The sequence below is a fragment of the Petromyzon marinus genome, chromosome 11 (genome assembly GCF_048934315.1).
Source record: "Petromyzon marinus isolate PM22_M1 ecotype Great Lakes invasive population chromosome 11, UKy_Petmar_22M1.pri1.0, whole genome shotgun sequence".
Taxonomy (NCBI): Eukaryota; Metazoa; Chordata; class Hyperoartia; order Petromyzontiformes; family Petromyzontidae; genus Petromyzon; species Petromyzon marinus.
Genome location: NC_133677.1, coordinates 15,779,626 through 15,798,656, shown reverse-complemented (window position 1 = coordinate 15,798,656; position 19,031 = coordinate 15,779,626). Strand labels below are relative to the sequence as shown.

Genomic DNA, 19,031 nt, shown 5'->3' with positions numbered 1-19,031 from the left:
ATACAGATGCTTACTTGAAACCGGATTCCCACCACCATCCATCCCAGAAGAACTCCCTCATCAAGACTCTATACCATAGAGCCCAATGCATTTCCGACCAGGAACACATTACCAGTGAACTCAAAACACGTACACCAGGCTCTCAGGGCTAATGGTTACTCCGACTAAACAATCTGCAAAACCATCACTCCAGTCATGAAGAAGGATCCTCTTGTGGAGCCACTCAAAACCATCACCTTACTCTACATTGCAGGGGTCACTAAAAAGATCTCCAAAATCCTGAATAAACACAATATCCAGGTCCGATTCACAGTACATAAAATCCGTGATCTGGTTCCATCTGTAAAAGATGCTGTTCCAGACATACAGTACCCAGAAATTTACAAACTAAAGTGCCTCTGTGGTAGTAGCTACATTGGAGAAACCAAACGACATATCTCGAACCGCATCCGCGAACATAAAGCAGACTTGAAACATGGTAGAACGAACTCCTCCGCCGTGGCAGATCACTGTTATAATTCAGTGGGCTCACATGACATTGACTTCTCCAAGACGGAGGTTCTTTGCAAGCCAACCGGCTACCATGAGAGATTTGTTCATGAGGCTATCCACATATACAAGCACAGAGACAATTTCAACCGAGAAGATGGATTCTGGCTTAGTAACCATTAGAAATATGTTTTAAACCATTTCGGTTCTTAATTAATTATTTCATGGTGACCTTCAGACCACAGCTCTTTCGCTGGCATTGACTCTTAATACTTCTCACACCACGGTTAATGGTATGGTTTATAACATGATTATAACAGCGCCTCGCAGCTGTTTCTCTCCTCTCTCCTCTGTTCCGACCATGATGGACTCGTCCGTCTGAACGGGGCTCGTAGCGGTCCGTGGTGCTGATGTGGAGGGTAAGAATCCACCCATTTTTTCGCCATATAGCATCGTGATATATAACGACTTATTGTTGGTAGCTCAGCTGATTGGAGAATATATATAGTTTATTGATAACATTAAGGTAAATTTTGATTTAAAGCTTTCGTGACTGCAGTAATTCATATTCTTAGTTTTTTCGGTAAAGTCACGTTGAAGAGAAACAACAAAATAACAAATATATATAAAACAATAATTTCTGATTCAACCACATTAATTGATCAATCTAAACAGTTTTCGTTGAAACCTTCTGCTGCCAGGCCACCAAGATTATACGGCTTACCAAAAATACATAAAGTTGATACACCTCTTCGTCCCATAGTCTCTACTATCAGCTCCCCCACCTACAAACTAGCTCGTTTTTTGTCTGAAATCCTGCGTCCTTTCACTGGAAAGACCACCTCTGCGGTACAAAATTCTACTCACCTGGTATCAACAATCAAGGGTATTTCCCTGTCCCCAGACGACCTGCTTGTCAGTTTTGATGTAGTTTCCTTATTCACCAAGGTTCCTGTACCTGACACCATTGCAATCATTGAAGACTTGGTTCATCAAGGACTAAACACTGAGGTACCCCCCCTGGTGAGACACTGTTTAACCAATACATACTTCACTTGGAATGGAACTTTCTACAAACAAACTGAGGGCACCCCAATGGGCTCCCCCCTTTCTCCAGTTATAGCTAACATTTTCATGGAGAAATTTGAGACTGACGCCATCCAGACTGCCACTCTGCGCCCAACCTTATGGAAGAGGTACGTGGATGACACTTTTGTCATCTGGCCACATGGCCGGCCTGCTCTAGACAAATTCTTCGACCACATCAATTCCATACACCCAGCCATCAGATTTACCATGGAAGTCGAAATAGATGGCAAGATACCTTTTTTGGATGTCCTAATTAAAAAGAGACCTGATGGTTCAATGAGCCACTCTGTCTACAGGAAAGCTACCCATACGGATGCTTATCTGAAACCGGATTCCCACCACCATCCATCACAGAAGAATTCTCTCATCAAGACTCTGTATCATAGAGCCCAATGCATATCCGACCAGGAACACATAAGCAGTGAACTCAAGCACGTACACCAAGCTCTTAGGGCTAATGGTTACTCCGACTATACAATCCGCAAAGCTATCACTCAAACCATGAAGAAGAACCCTCTTGAGGAGCCTTTCAAAACCATCACTTTACCCTACATTGCTGGGATCACAAAAAAGATCTCCAAAATCTTGAATAAACACAAGATCCAGGTCCGTTTCAACACATTACATAAAATCCGTGATCTGGTTCCGTCTGTAAAAGATGTGATTCCGGACATACAATACCCTGGTGTCTACAAACTAAGTTGCCTCTGTGGTAGTAGTTACATTGGAGAAACCAAACGCCATATCTCGGACCGCATTCGTGAACATAAAGCAGACCTTAAACACGGTAGGACCAACACCTCGGCCGTAGCAGATCATTGTTCTAATTCAGTAGGCTCACATGCCATTGACTTTTCCAAGACGGAGGTTCTTTGTAAGCCATCTGGCTTCCATGAGAGATTCGTTCATGAGGCTATCCACATATACAAACACAGAGACAATTTCAACCGAGAAGATGGATTCTATCTTAGCAATCATTGGAAAGATTTGATAAATCATTTCAGTTCTTGATTGATTGTTCACGCTTACAGTGCCTTTCAGACAGCTTACATAAAAACAAATTTCGTCTCCCCCCTCCTCTTTTCAAAAAATAGATGGACTAGTCCTGGCAAACTGCCATCGTTGCGCGTGACGCAAACGTTATTTTTATATATATAAATAAATATGCCGTTTTCAAAATAAATTTATGCAAACCGACACACCTGATGATGACCGTTTGAGTTATGGTCGAAACGTCGTGAGAATTTTTTATTGTTTTATATATATTTGTTATTTTGTTGTTTCTCTTCAACGTGACTTTACCGAAAAAACTAAGAATATAACATTAAGGTAGTTTATATTTTAGTTTTTTATCTGTTTACTATATGGTATTCATTATATAGTGTAGTGTATACCCAGTTGCTGTTAATAGCTCTGCTTATTGAAGAATATATTGAGTACATTTATTATATTGATGTAATTTAGACTTAGGTTTTTTTTTCACATCGGTTTACTTTATGATAGTTGAGTTGTTGCAGCCCCTTTGGCGTCCATGTACGAGGTGCCTCTGTGGATGTGTAGGCTTTGACTTTAACACAGCTATTTCTGTGACCAGTCACAAGCTAATCCCTCAACTGTTTCAATGCTAAATTCTCCTGTTTGATATGTAAACCCCTTTGTCAAGGTGCCTCACTCTCTCAACCAGCTTAAAAGACGCTGCGAATCTTAGCAGTGTTCATTGTAGCTCTGTTATCCCGACATGTTTGTTCCTTTCACCTGAAGAAGGCCACTTGTGTTGTGGCCGAAACGTCGTGAGAATGTTATTGTTTTATTTTATTATTTTATTCTGATTCTACGTGACTTTACCGAAAGAACCAAAGAAGATGAATCCTTGCAGTCACGAAAGCTTTAAATCAAAATGCATGAGCATCTTAGCCACGGCTCGGATCAGGTTCGGAGAAATCCTGAGCATGGCTCGGACCATGCTTAAGTTGCAATAATAATGATTCGTTTGGTAAAATGTCCATACAATGCGTATTTCTTGAGCTGGGAGTGGTTCTCCACGATGAAACGTGTCCACCTGCTGCTGGAACTTCTCAACCAGCACATCGTGCGGTTCCGTTCGCTGCAGAACCCGTGGGTACCGGTACTCCTTACGCTGGGGAGTTGTGCCTGCATTCAAAATAACTCTGGTCAGCATCACAAAGTGAACTTAAAATACATGTAATTATGATGCACTTGTTTACGCAGAAAAAACTCAGTCTGAAGACTTTTTCAGGAACATCCTGCCAAGTTCAGTTGGGGGGGCGATGTTGCTGTCTGATCCCAATCGAGTATTTGTCAGGTAATTTTTCAGCACTGGGATGTTTGGCCAATAGCAGATACATGGTATGGTTTTTCTTTTGCCACGGGAGATTGTGGCAACCCGGAAAAACCCTACACAGAACAGGGGGGAAAACATACAATCTCAACAGAGAAAGACGCCCGAATCAGAAACTTATTGTTGTAAAGCACAAAGAAGTGTAAGCCCTGCGCTAACCTGCCGCTGTATACCATTACAAAGGCACTCGAGCATGCAACAGTGGTCAAACATAATTGGGCTGGTTTCATTGGCTGTTAGATAATATTTAATTATATATTGTGGATTCTCTACTGTTGCTGCCAATGAACATAAAACTGAACCTGCAGGACAACATTGTATACTCAATATATTCAACATTTTAGTTGCATTCAAGTTTCCAAGGAAGTTGTTTTTACACTACATTCAGACCAGGTGCCCGATTTTAGGAATAACACACTGCCATTAACAATTGTTAAATCATTGTGTATATTTACTTTGAGCAAGTTAAATATTTTATTTGCTTATACAGGTACAATACAATTCCAGTGAGTGTTACAATAAAAAAATAGTTTAAAGTTTCAGTTAAACATCTATCATCAATTTGCAGTGCGCTTCATTACAGCAGTGAACTACCATCACACCTTATTACATAGCTGCACTGTATAGTGGAAAACCCATAACCCTAGCACGAATCAGACAATTAATAGTGGTAGGTAATTTACCACGTATCACTCATCTGAATTTCACATAATGCAAATGTGGTATGGCATTTATAAAATACTTAAGGAGCAGTGAAGTGACCTGTAGGAATGTCCTTCTTGAAGTCATCATGGAAGAATTGTTTGATCGTCTGGAGGCATGTGTTGCTATTCTCCTCCAGGACTCTCGAGAGCTGGCTCACAGCCTCCCGATCACCTTCCATTTGCCTCTGCAGATTCACCATTGCGGCCCGCAGCTGCAACTCGTGTTTCTGCAAATGGCAGCTCCACGCTCCTCTAACTGCATCCATTCTAGTTCCTAAATCCTGTGGAAGTAAAGAACAAGCACAACAAAAACCAACATTGTACAAATACACCAATTAAAATACCCGCTGCAGTTGGCAATGCACAATTGCAACTCCCATCTATTAAAATACAGAGTTCGGAAGAAGCGAATGCATGGGAACGTCAATGACAAAAGTAGACCTGCCAAAAATAACATTGATCTAAACAAAAATCTAGTCATCTGGCCAGAAACGGCACAAAGCGGTATATAACAAACAGAACTAATAAGTAAACGTCACAATTTATCCCTCCAGAAAATCGACACATGTTTATGATTTGGGGTCGAGATTCAGTTAAAGTACATTTTATTGTCTCATTTACACCGGCAGCACTTAACCATCGAGCCCAACACTGCAATTCTATTTGTAAACCATAAACGTGGCCCATCTCATGACATCGAGGAAGCTAAGCAGGTTGTGCCTGGATGGTGCTTGAAGGAGATGACCACTGTGCATGCCAGGATATCATAGGTGGCTGTGAGGCTGTGCCATGTTATGGTTAGAGGACAATGCAGAAAAACTACTGGACTGCGCTTCTATGCCACAATGTCCTTGCTCTCTAGCTTTACCAACTCGGTGAAGTATGGTCAAACATCCCATGTGAGGAACACAACTTAAGTCGATTTACAAAAGACTGAACATTGTTACTAAAAGTTGTAAATGTTCTGGCCATAAAACACACTTTTAAACATATTCAGCGAGACCCTTGAATATCTTGGGGGTTATTCTTGGAAAGTGCCACAAAAGCCAAAACTGTGAAATTCAATACTTAAGCCAATCCTAAATAATGCGGTTAGGTATACGGCAACCAAAAATAGACACCACAATTGAAATAAAAACTGTACGGCAAATAAACTAAAAACAAAATACAGTCATTGAAATTAACACAACCTATACACAAAAAAAATCCTAAACAAATAGTAGTACAAATACTGAATACTGTACTTACCAATGATGATGATCCAAAGCGTGTGCGCTGGTGATGGCCAACCACCCCCTCGTGTGCCATGCAAGCCTTCATAAGTGCTTGCTAACTGCACTTGCCCCAACAGTCTGTTAATAGGCTATACGGAGGATCGTTGTCTTTGTCCACAAGATTATTGCATGGCAGGTTGAGGTGCGACTGACTGCCTTGCATCCCTCGCCCGCCCCAAGGTATCAGCCAAGGATACGGTGCGCGTCCGTCTACACTCTACAGTATACGCGCGAAAGGCCAAAACTAACCCCCGCGATAGCTAAAGAGGTTGCCCGCGATAGGTCGAAACCATGAATGATTACACCCGTGATATTCAAGGGTCTCCCGTATTGGTGAATAGTTCCCTTGAAAAGCTTGAGGTACCTTTTGTGAGGTTTCCAAGGCATTCTGGTTTTCCTGGAAGGACGTCTCTTGATGCGACATCACTTGTTGCAGCTGACGTTGCTGATGGTCGTAGGAGTTGTGCGATGAGGCATGGAGCCGGTTCAACTCGGCACACAGGGATAGTTGCTTTTCTGCAGCCAAGTCAGACTGCGCTGTGCCTGCCTTACTCATATCATGCATCTCCCCATGCACACCACTCAAGCTGTCAATCATGCTTGTCCCACACACCTTTGTCAAGTCAGCTCCATTCTGCAAATCACTGTACACATCACATGAACACAACGTAGATTAAAAAGCTATATTATCATCAACATTGACTATATTCTGGCTCCCAAATCAAAACACACCATAATAGCATAAGTGACAATGATGTACAGTGAAACCTTGGATTGCGAGTAACTTGGTCTGCGAGTGTTTTCCAAGACCACCCAAAAAATTAATAAATAATTATTTGATAAACGAGCGATGTCTTGCAATACGAGCAGTACGTACAGTATACGCTTTGTCTGCCGAGCGTCACGTGATCACAACTAAGCCAATGGTTCTCCTCTCTCTCGCTGCGGGATTGTGGGTAATCATCTCCCATGCTCGGTCTCAGTCGGCGTGCCTCACTCGTATAGTCAACATCCGTGCGAGCGTATACTGTGTGTGTGCGTAAAGCATTTTTTAATTTTGTGTGCCAAGTGTAGCGACTGTTCTTTAGTAACTGTACTGCAAGTGAAAGTCGTCCTACACAATAACCCTCCTCCTCTCTCTCGTCTCCCTCACACCAGCCACGATTAAATGTAATTAATACATTTGATTACTTTCTATTAAATTTAAATAATAAAACTATAAAAAGGTATTTTGTATTAATCATTTTTATATGAATACAGTATTTATGGGTTGTGGAACGAATTATCTGAGTTTCCATTATTTCTTATGGGGAAATTCGCTTTGATATTCGAGTGCTTTGGATTACGAGCACGCTTCCGGAACGAATTATGCTCGCAATCCAAGGTTTCACTGTATATGTAATGTCCCTCACCAAGCCTAACACGTACGTTACGCAGCAGCAACAGAACCCTACTGGATATTCCATGGCATGCGTGGCAAGTGACACGGTGGAACAGTCCTGCAATAACGTGGCTCAAAACATGTTTGTACATGTTGCTCATTTTGTCATGGGCGAGAACAATCATATAAATTAACATGTGGATCTGCAATACAAAACTTTGTCTCAAGTATGATATTTTACACGCCAATGTGAAGGCTTACTCTTTGGGTCTTTCGGTAAAGTCACGTAGATAGAAAAATAATAAAAAAAATCACGTTTCGATCGCAACACAAGCAATCGTCTTCAGGTGAAAAAATACAGCAGGCGGACTGCTGAGGCAGGAAGAAATATAGCGAGAGAGCTACTGCAGCCAAAGGTTATATAGGTTTGAGATGGGTATAACCCAAGGGTAAGTGGGCGGGGCTAGAGATGCAATTTTCAAGTAAATGTAAGATCGCAGAGCTAGGTATACCTCGGCCATTGTGTTGCTACAGATAAGCATGTCAATCTGTTAACGTAACCCCACTGCAACGGTGCTGAAGCCATTGTATTGCTCGAGATTAGAGATTAGCATGTCAGTGTGAGACGGCTCCCACAGCAGCGGCTGTGTTGAGACATTCAGCCTATTAAACGAGCGCCACCGCCGCATCGAGGACTCACCCACCTATAAACTTGCCCAATTTCTGTCCGAGACCTTGCTGCCATCACTGGCAAGACCATCTCAGCTGTACTTAATTCAGCTCACTTGGTATCTCTAATTAAAGACATATTACTATCGCCAAGTGATTTGCTTGTGAGCTTCGATGTAGTTTCTTTGTTTACCAAAGTTCCTGTGCCTGACACCATTGCAATCATTGAAGATTTGGTCAAACAAGGACTGAATGATGATGCATCAGCCCTGGTGAGACACTGCCTCACCAACACTTACATAACCTGGAATGGAACATTCTACAAACCAGTTGAAGGTACCCCAATGGGTTATCCCTTATCTCCAGTGGTAGCCAATGTTTTCATAGAAAAATTTGAGACAGATGCCATCCAGACATCCATCCTACGTCCTTCCTAGTGGAAGATATATGTAGATGACACGTTCGTCATCTGGCCACATTGGCCTGCCAGCTCTGAACCAATTCTTCAACCACATCAATTCCATACACCCAGCTACCAAATTCACCATGGAGGTGGAAAAGGATGGCAAGTTACCATTCTTGGATGTTTTAATCCAAAAGAGACCTGATGGCTCACTGGGACACTGTCTAGAGGAAAGCCACCCACACAGATGCCTATCTAAAACCTGACTCCCACTACCATCCAGCCCAGAAGAATTCCCTCATCAAAACTCTACACCATAGGGCTCGTTGCATTTCCGACCATCACCACTTAGCCAGTGAACTGCAGCACGTACACCAAGCCCTCAAGATGAATAATTCGGGTTGCACAATCCGTAAAGCTATCACCCCAACCGTTGGGAGAGAACCACCTGAGGACCCAATCAAAACCATCACCTTGCCATACATAGCAGGGGTTACCAAAAAGATCCAGGTCCGATTCAACACAGTACATGAAATTTGTGATCTGATCCCATCTATGAAGGATGTGATCCCTGACATGCAATACCCCGGAGTCTACAAACTAAGCTGTGCCTGCAGCAGTATCTACATTGGGGAAACTAAGTGACACATCTCAGACCGTGTTCGCGAACATAAGGCGGATCTGAAACACGGGAGGACCAACACCTCTGCCGTGGCTGATCATTGTTTTAACACTGTGGGCACACATCAAATTGATTTCTCCAAGACGAAAGTACTATGCAAACCCACTGGCTATCAACAAAGATTTGTTCATGGAGCCATCCAGATATATAAACACAGATACAATTTCAACCAAGAAGATGGGTACAAACTGAGCAATCAATGGAAGGACGTTATTAACCAGGTAAAGTCATAACTGGCTGTGATGCTTCCATCCTACCTGCCTATGTTAGCAGTTATTTCCGACTCTCTGAGTTGCATTACCTTAGTCTTTGGTTCTATTCGGTAAAGTCACGTAAAAAACAACAAAAAATCACAACACAAGTGGCCTTCATCAGGTGAAGGGACCAGACTGTCTAGACAGCGTTGGAGTGAACTGCTTGGCTGTGTTCACTCCAGCGCTGTTCTCTGGCCGAAACGTCGTAAAAAAAATTCTTTTTTTTGCGTGACTTTACCGAATAGAACCAAAGACTATGGATCCTTGCAGTCACTAAAGCTTTAAATCTAGAACTTACATTACCTTGTTAAATGTCTTTACATTAACAGGCTAAATGTCTCACTAACATAGCTGCTGCTCCCTTTCCTCGATGCGGCGATGGCGCTCGTTGTTTAATAGGCTGAATGTCTCTCATTAACACAGCCGCTGCTGCGGGAGCCGTCTCACATTGACATGCTAATCGCTAATCTCTAGTAACACAATGGCCAAGGTATACCTAGCTCTGCGATCTTACATTTACTTCAAATTCCATCTCTAGCCCCGCTCACTTACCCTTGGGTTATACCCATCTCAAACGTATATAACCTTTGGCTGCAGTAGCTCTCTCGCTATATTTCTTCCTGCCTCAGCAGTCCGCCTGCTGTATTTTTTCACCTGAAGACGATTGCTGGTGTAGCGATCGAAACGGCGTAGTTTCTTATTATTTAATTATTTTCTACCTACGTGACTTTACCAAAAGACCCAAAGAGTATGAATTCCTGCAGTCACGAAAGCTTTAAGTCAAGATTTAATGTGAAGGCTACTTATCAACATGGCAGAATTTTGTTGTACGTGATGGTAAGGTATTTAATGCGAAATGTGGAGTAATTGGTCTGCATACAAATAAATAAGTGACTTTATTTTCATTATATTTTCTCATTTCCCCTCAAGCTCCAAAATGCCTTTTTTATTCATAGGCCGACTTGCTCTGGCAAGCTCTCTGGGCCAGGGAGGGCTTGGTCAAGGCCTTCCCAGGGTCTACTTGAAGCATTAGAGGTCTGTGCCATGATTACAATTGCTCAATAACACGCAGCTGAGTTACACAACAGAAGCAGACTTGAGACACAGCAGGACAGTGCAATGTCGCGCTTGACATTATCTTAAGGGTGCAATCGATGTCCCGCATTTTGTACAATACTGAAGCCCAGACGCGCAGTCTCCCATTAAATGCACAGGAGAGAGAATTCAAATAGGAAAAGCATCCTGATATCTCCAATGTCCTGTATTGGCGTAAAATGAACATCAAATGTGACATGCTCGCCCTCATCACGGACTTGCACACGACATGGCATGTCCTCTAGAGCACTCCGGCCTGAGGCAGGCATGAATGCCATGTGCTACAGATGGGAAGTGAAGAAATATCTCCTGTTCATCTTTACCTCCTTATAGTGTTGTGGAGGTTTCCCAGGATTGTGTCAACATTGTCCGCACAGTGCAACATGCTGGCAACTCCATCCTCTGCTTGACTATCCAAAGAGGTCAGCTCTGCATTAAGAGTTTGCATCACATTCCGAATTTCCTGTAAAAAATAGATAACTCATGTTTCCCAAGTGGAATTATTACAAACACGTAACATGCATCCGTGAGTATTATAACACAATTTGCAAAAGACCAAATCCATTTTGGACCGACAGTATTAGTCTTTCAAGGGCAATATCCTAAAATAATACTAATTTTCATAGGCCACCTATTGGTTGTGTGTAGTATGGCAGCGAAAGGAATGACTTACCAATCGCAAAGGCCAAAGCCAAATGTGTTTAAATTTTGGCTTAAAACGTTCGTGACTGCAATTATTTGGTTCTTTCGGTAAAGTGACAAAGATAAAAAAATAAAGTGCATAAAAATAATAAAATAAAAACCATGACGTTTCGATCGCAACACAAGCGGTCAGCATGAGGAAAAGAGGGGTTAGCCTCTAAAGGCAACCTGTTTATAAAGGTTTAAAATAGGTGTAGCCCAACTGTCAGCAGCATGGGTGGGGCAGCTAATGTTAATGTAAGTGATGGGAGTAGTCGACAACGACGGCACTGGTGGTGTCTTACCACCAATTAAAGGGCTGCCAGGTAAAGGCTTAAAATGGGGGTAGCCCAAGTGTCAGCAGCATGGGCGGGGCAGCTAATGTTAATGTAAGTGATGGTAGTAGTTAGCAACGATGGCGCTGGTGGTGGGTATCCACCAATTAAAGGGCTGCCAGGTAATCACTGCATCTCGCTTTACACACTCGCACTGTTTACGGTGGAGGTTGCTGCTAGAGGTGATGGTAGTAGTGGGTAATTATGGTACAGGTGGTGGGCTTCCACCCCATTTTAAACCTTTATAAACAGTTTGCCTTTAGAGGCTAACCCCACTTTTCCTGATTACGACCGCTTGTGTTGCGATCGAAACGTCGTGGTTTTTATTTTTATTATTTGTATTCACTTTATTGTTATATTTATATCTACGTGACTTTACCGAAATAACTAAATGTTTATTAATTTTGCAACTTAACAAAAATTATGCCTCATCCCCCAATTAAATTAGATAATGTTCAATTACGTTGTTGCACAATATATCCACAATACCATACATTAACACTATTGCCATGTGAATGGTTATTTCAATTCACACGCCTTTTCAAGTTCCAACCTGTGCTTGCTGTTTTCTCTGAAGTTTCAGCTGCTGTTTTAAAAGCGAATTCTCCTCTGCCAGCCGCTTGATTGATGAATCGGCGTCAAGACGAAGTTTCTCTAGAATTCCAACAAGGTTGGACGTAAACGTTCTCAATGTGTCTTTAACCCCTTCAGCCTGTCGACAGCCACAGTAGGAAATCACAACATAAAAAGGGGTTAAAGGCCTCATTACAATATTAATTATAGCAGTGAATTTAATAAATGTCCAAACATTGGCCAACCAGGTAATCCTTGAAAAAGTCCATTCTGTAACGCAGTAGTTGCGCTCCGAAAGAACATCGCGTTATGAAAAAAATATCATTATAATAAATAGTATAGGGTAAAGCAGTCCACAATAAACATGTGAGATGTGTATGCAGGCTGAACAAAGACTGAAGCGTGTTGTGGGTAGTATCTAGAAGGATCCAGGAGTATCCCGCCTTGTATGATGCTACGCCAAGGCAGCCGTACAACCATTTATTTCTACTCGCGCAATGTAGTTCTAGTCACTCAAATCGCATTATATCCAATTTGCACCTGCGTTATAAAAGTGTTCCTGGAACCATTAATTGCGTTATATCCAATTCACATTATGAAAACCTGCTATAGGAGAACAGACTGTATTGGGAGATACCAATTGGCTTTCACATCTAAATTGAAAAATAAAAGTGGCAATCTTTGCAGAGATGAGGTTACATGCTTTTCATGTTAAGACATGTTACTAGACTATGGAAACTCGCACAGCACCACAGCATTTTCCCACCTTCTCAAGTCAAGGGTCGAAACAATGACTCACAAAACGTGATTTCAGTGGGATGCTTGCTGCTCGTGTGGCTGCCGGCGTGCCAGCGAATGAGATAACATCGTGGTGTACAGGAAGAGCCTTGGGGTTATCTCATGGTTGGTGCGTGACTTTTCAATGGTGCCCAGCCATGAGTAAAAGGTTAAGGAAAGCAGTTATATATTTTTACAGTTAAATTATTATGAAAAAATACATCCACCCACATTAGTACATACATTACTTTGTTAAAACCTCAGGAAGCTGGAATCAAGAATGATGGAATTCAGGGTAAGCCAGACGGCTACTGAAATTAAGAAAATAATAATATAAAGCAGAGCCGAACGGAAGACTGTTCCTGCATTGCTCAATGTATGCACAGTCGGGTACGGCATAATGTCCTCCGCAGTAGGGTACGGAGCAATGCCCTACGCAGTAGGGTATGGAGTAATTACCTACGCAGTAGGGTACGGCGTAATGCCCTAAGCTAATCCTGTGCAGATAAATCTTATATTTGACTTGTAAAGTTAACTTACCTTTGCTGTAGTTGTTTGCAAATTTTGAAAAACCTTCTTATTGTGCATGTTGAGTTCATGTAACGATGTGAAAGTGGGAAGCAACGTGTTCTGCATCATTTCATCAACATCCTCCACGTAACGTTTCTAGAACACGCACACGATACTTGGACATTATGTCGAGTCATCACACAGAGGCACACTGAGAAATGCATCAATGTTACTGCAAGAAACACTCCTGTGCCACACAACACAAACACACAGTATTTTCAGTATTTAAATAACAATGCTTTGTCCTCGAACGTGATAAACACATTTCTGTATTCATGGCGAGGAATTCATAAAAGTCCATGTCACTGGTGTCTGCACACCTCACAATCACCTCCTTGCTTTAAAGTTGTTTGGAAAATCAACAACGGACCTACTGGAGTGTTATAAAGAGGTTGCCGACTGATGGGAAGACCTGAAGCCAAATGGGGGGATTATTTAAGAGTGGCCTCTCATCCAACCCCTACCCTATGATGGGAGATACACAGCAGGAAAGGAGTCGTCTTGAAAAGCTTAGAGTACTTCTGGTTGTGAACCCCCTAATCAAGTGCAGCTACCCAAGGATGACCCTTTGATTTCCCTAAAGAACCACAGGAAGTTCCGGTGAGCTAATGGTATTCACTGCTTCTACAGAGGGCTTCAATAGCCCTGAAACAAACATAATTGATATTTGGGCTAAGCCATAATAATGATCTCGATGAAACGGTGTCGTTTGGAACCCCCCACCATTTGGCACAGCTAAACAAATAAAATGTCCTACAAGTGTTTAAAACACCAATTGTTATTGTTACAGCTCACTGGTATGTTGAACAATCCTCACTATCAAATTTAGCAATAAGATTATAATTTGTTTGGTTGTCAGGTGGTGTAGGGTTAATAATGACAGAGCAGGTCAGACCATTGTGACCTAACCCAACAATCAATTACGAATGATATTGACTGCAAAAACATATTCGTTAAGTTATCCCATATCCACCGTACTCTGCCACGAGTTCTTACAAAGCGTAAGGAACGATCCTAACTTACCAGCCCTCAGATACACTTCCACAGTGCATAAGAATACCATGTGGTTATAAACATTACATCCTAACACCCTCATCGTTTGTGCTCTTATTGCTTCCGATTCTTGTGAAGTGTACAGGACGAGCTGAATAAAGAACAGATTGCAAGCATAACGTAACCAATACACCATGCATGTAGGCCAACCGTGTACACGCATCACGATTGTATGCGGTCCATATACATTCCTTGGGATTTTCAAGGTGTACTGGCAATCTCACATTTAATTGACAGTTTACTAAAAAACACATCTACACCACAATGATAAACACTGGGGATGTATGTAATCTATGCACTTACATTGACAAGCTCTCACGTTATGGTATGAGAATTTAACAAACAAAATGTTACTTTTACTTACGAGAGTGTGGTCCAATTGGGAACCGCCACTCTTACTGATCTCCTTCTGCTCATGAAGCGTCTGGACAAACTGTGCGAGTCGAGCCTGCATGAACTCTTTGAGGGAGGTCACCGAGCCCTCTACCTCCTCCAACACCCCCTGCAGAGTGTGCGAGCCGGCCTTCACGACGTCGTCTGCACGCCACACATTCACCCGCCATCAAGGTCAGTGCCTCGGCATGTAGTGTTGGACTCACTTGTCACAACAATACACGGATTCAGAGTTTGGACAAGCTAAAAGAACCCATATACAGGATGAAAATGCCCTTACCGAAAAACCTTACATAAGGAAAACACTAGTAAATAATTGTGCACTTGTCAAACGTCTAAAAAAAAGTCTAATAGAGTCTCGAATATGCCACACACAACGCGGTTCTTATTTTGTAAATATATACCTTCCCAGTGCATCAATTGACACACGTTTACAGCTTGCAAATTATAATTTAAGGTCACTATTAGGAGTGACACTAGTAGTGCCGTCATTGCAGTGTTATCGCCCTAACTTTTAATACATTAAGACGACAGACAGGGTTGATCCTTGGATAAGGATACAGGGTTGATTTGATGCGGTTTCAGAGGTTACATAGTAATGTTTTACAAGAACTGCCGATTTGCTACATGTTTGTGGTCTTGAAATAAAATGGCACTCGTTTGTGTTTCTGGGTGTGTCTTCCACCATAAAACACGTTACTCTTGGGCAGCGCTTCAAAACCAGTGTTCCGTGGAAAGGTGGCAGGTGTGTCAGGTATTTTTTTTTACTATAGGAAAATAACTTCAAGACCCCACACCCCTACCTCCTGCCCTCTCCATTGGTCACGCATATGCAGTTGGGCATACGGACACGGAGACTCAGAGCCGCACACATATATTGAAACACAAATACACTCATAGCCATGGATGCACACAGACACACAAATACACTCATGCAGTTGGAAAAATTATTGTCACGGATTTTGGCAGGACCATTTTATGTTCTTGTTCTAAAAACGACAAGTAAAAATACAGAATTGTGATTTCTCTTTCTTGGCTAAAATGCATTCACACCCAGCGGGGACCAGTAACTATTGTGTTTTAATGTACTACGCAGATTGAGCAAGCTCATAAGTCTGCACCGTGCAATGCAAAATGTTAAGAAGCACTGCTATAGGACAAATCACCGTGTAAGCCATGGATTCCCCGCTTACCCAAAGAAGCAGTGTAAGAGTCGACTATGCTGCACTGTAAGTCTCTCTGCTTCTGCATCTTCCCTTTGGCCTCAGTAAAAAGTTGCTCAATCTGTTGGCTGAAGATGGTGGACACCATTTCATTGTGAGTCTCTACGACGGTCTTCCTGTGCAGCTTCATTTGCAGGCCTTGCAGATCCTCGGTGGTTTCATCTGCTGTGAGTAGCAACTGCATACAACACGTAATATGCCAGAAAAAAACATGTCATTTTGTCACTGATGAGAGCCAAATTACAGGAATATAACAATTCATCCTCAGGGGCATTGAGCAATTGTAACGATTTATATTTGCAACTTCTCGTTGAAACAAAAAGTGGCAATTGGCAAGGCCTCAAGCGGCTGCAGGAGGATTAATTAATAACATACAAAATCTATTATTTAAAACATCAATTATTACACGATTCGATTCTTCTATAGGGAGGATAAGAATATTAATCAATGTAAAGATCCAAACATTTTTAAGTTTATACACTTCAAAGTACATTATGAAAAAAACTTTAAAGATATTAATCCCAGTAAAAAAAACCCTGAGAAAATGAACAATTAATTTTGCAGATGGTACCATCTTGTTACCTGAAGATTGCACACCTAATGGTTTGTAAGACAATTTAAAACAGGATATTGATGTTATTCAGAATCAACTACAGGTATCCCTCAATTTATAAAAGCGAAGTATTCTTTAAAAAAAAACAATAAATCGGGATGGCTTTTCCCTAAATACAAAAAATTAGGGACGTGTTTTGGACAGTCATTCAAACTCTACTCCTCACCTAAAAAGATCCACTTTTCACAATACAAAAATAAGAAAAACATAAACATTAAAACGATAATTTTTTTTTTTAAATCATTAACCTTTTCAGGGAAACTCACCAAAAGATCTGCATTTTGGAATGACTGGTAAGGTAATGTGCAGGCATTACAGTTGCACGAGGAATACCGCGCTACTCTGTTGCGGATGGATGATGCAGCCTCCCAGTGCTTCGTTTGATTTCGGGACACGTGGGCGGTGAAATTTCGTGTGCGAAATTCAATCTAGTTAACCGAAAAGTATCCATAATTTTTCAATTGCTTTAACGAAAATTTTCTAAAACCGAATATTTGTAAAATCGAGGGATACTTGTGTTGCTTTGAAAACTCATTCTCAAAATGAGTAAAACAAATCTAGATTGAGTAAAACTAAATTTATGTTTTTTTCCCCTCTTAAGATAAATTGTGACTCTTCCCTTACAATCTGGATTTTGGCATTGAATGGTCTAATTGTTGAATATACTGATCATTATAAATATATTCATCAGTCTAATAATCAATCTTCAGCAGTTTTTTCTTGCTGTGGTTGTCCCACCTGATGACGATTGCTTGTGTTGCGATCGAAACGTTGGGATCTATTATTTTTCTACCTACATGACTTTACCGAAAGAACCAAAGAGTAGTCTAATGATCAGTTCAATAAATATACCATTCAGTGCCAATGCATATTGATCAGGTAATCAAAAGAGTTAAATATAAGGTTGGCTTCGGTATACTTAAACAAACTTAACCCAGTTTACCTTGCTGCATTACAATTTGCAGTGAATGCTCCATCACTAACCTCTAGGCCATGGCTGGGCAAATGTCCTTGGACGTGAGAAACATTTTTTACTGCAGGGCTATTCTAATTTACACAGCTGTTGTCCGTAATTCTTCTCGATATGTCTGACCTCTTATTAAGTGCACAATCCTAAAAATCTGCGACGTGCATCTGATTGTCTATTAATAGTTACCAGATGTTGTACACAATTACGTGGCTTAAACAATAATTAATAAGGAATCATTTACATTGAATGAACTATGCACAATATGAAATTGCTGAGCTCGTGGTTTAGACCTGGTTCGCCGTCTTGTAGAGTTTCTCCTCTGTGCTACGGTGCTCCTCGACCAGTAGGGATGAGACTTGCAGCTGGCTCCGAACTTGGCTCAGGTCTTGGAAAGTACCTTGAAGCTGCATCTGGCATTGCTCCAGGCACGCAGTCTTCTCGTTCAGCTCTTTTTGGGAGTCCGTGAACAGCTCTGTCACCTACACGTCATGTCATAATCCCACGATATTCAATATAATATCCACAAATGCATAAAGTCAGAGTCTGTGGCATTAGTGTACTCACTCTCTTTGGGGTGATGACCAAAGGATTACAATGTAAAGACTAATTTTAAATTTAGATCCTCAAGAAAGCTATGCTCAGTCTGCCATGCCCAGCGAAACCCGGCAGATGATAGCGTTGACGTTGCTATATCCCCGCCCATCACCTCCCATCCAGCAGCAGAGGTGGAAACAGAAGTGACTTTTTTCTCCAACTAGTTTCATGTTCTTTGGTTCTTTCAGTAAAGTCACGTAGAATGAGAATAAAATAATACAATAAAATACTCACGACATTTCGGCCACAACACAAGTAGCCGTCCTCAGGTGAAGAAACAGGACTGTCCAGAAGACAGCACTTGAGTGGCTTCAGCACTTGAGTGGCTTCTGGACAGTCCTGTTTCTTCACCTGAGGACGGCTACCTGTGTTGTGGCCAAAACGTCGTGAGAATTTTATTGTTTTATTTTATTATTTTATTCTCATTCTACGTGACTTTACCGAAAGAACCAAAGAAGATGAATCCTTGCAGTCACGAAAGCTTTAAATCGAAATTTAGTTTCATGTTATCCAATTTGGCGAGTGATTGACCAGAAAGTGGGTAGGGTAATAAATTACTGACATAATCAGAATACATATTCGTTGCGTCTTTCGGTAAAGCCAATTAGCTTTACCCAAAGACCCAATGAATATAACCAGAATACCCAGTTCTACTCCAGGCATCATTACTAATGCGAGGCTGGTCCATTCCCTGCACTTCCGATCAGCAATGGTGGCTATGTAAGAAGTTCCAACGTTCATGTAAAATTGTTGCAAAAAAAACGAGGAAGTAATTTTACACAATTATTATTAACTATCAACTTGTTACATGCAAATACTGTCATCTGCAGAGGCCAATATTTCTGCTATC

General features: G+C 41.5%; 1 protein-coding gene across 2 annotated transcripts in view; it reads right to left on the bottom strand.

Annotated features, from left to right (window-relative positions):
• The window catches only part of KIF11 (kinesin family member 11), a 42,761-nt gene that overhangs the window by 8,892 nt on the left and 14,838 nt on the right, over positions 1 to 19,031 (bottom strand). For both annotated transcript variants that reach the window (XM_076066425.1, XM_076066424.1), the window contains exons 14-22: positions 17,878 to 18,066; positions 15,975 to 16,182; positions 14,753 to 14,925; positions 13,306 to 13,431; positions 11,969 to 12,127; positions 10,723 to 10,862; positions 6,280 to 6,559; positions 4,700 to 4,922; positions 3,587 to 3,729 (exon numbers count right to left, since the gene is read on the bottom strand). In XM_076066425.1, the coding sequence (XP_075922540.1) occupies positions 3,587 to 3,729; positions 4,700 to 4,922; positions 6,280 to 6,559; positions 10,723 to 10,862; positions 11,969 to 12,127; positions 13,306 to 13,431; positions 14,753 to 14,925; positions 15,975 to 16,182; positions 17,878 to 18,066 (1,641 nt within the window). The remainder of the gene's footprint in view (positions 1 to 3,586; positions 3,730 to 4,699; positions 4,923 to 6,279; positions 6,560 to 10,722; positions 10,863 to 11,968; positions 12,128 to 13,305; positions 13,432 to 14,752; positions 14,926 to 15,974; positions 16,183 to 17,877; positions 18,067 to 19,031) is intronic.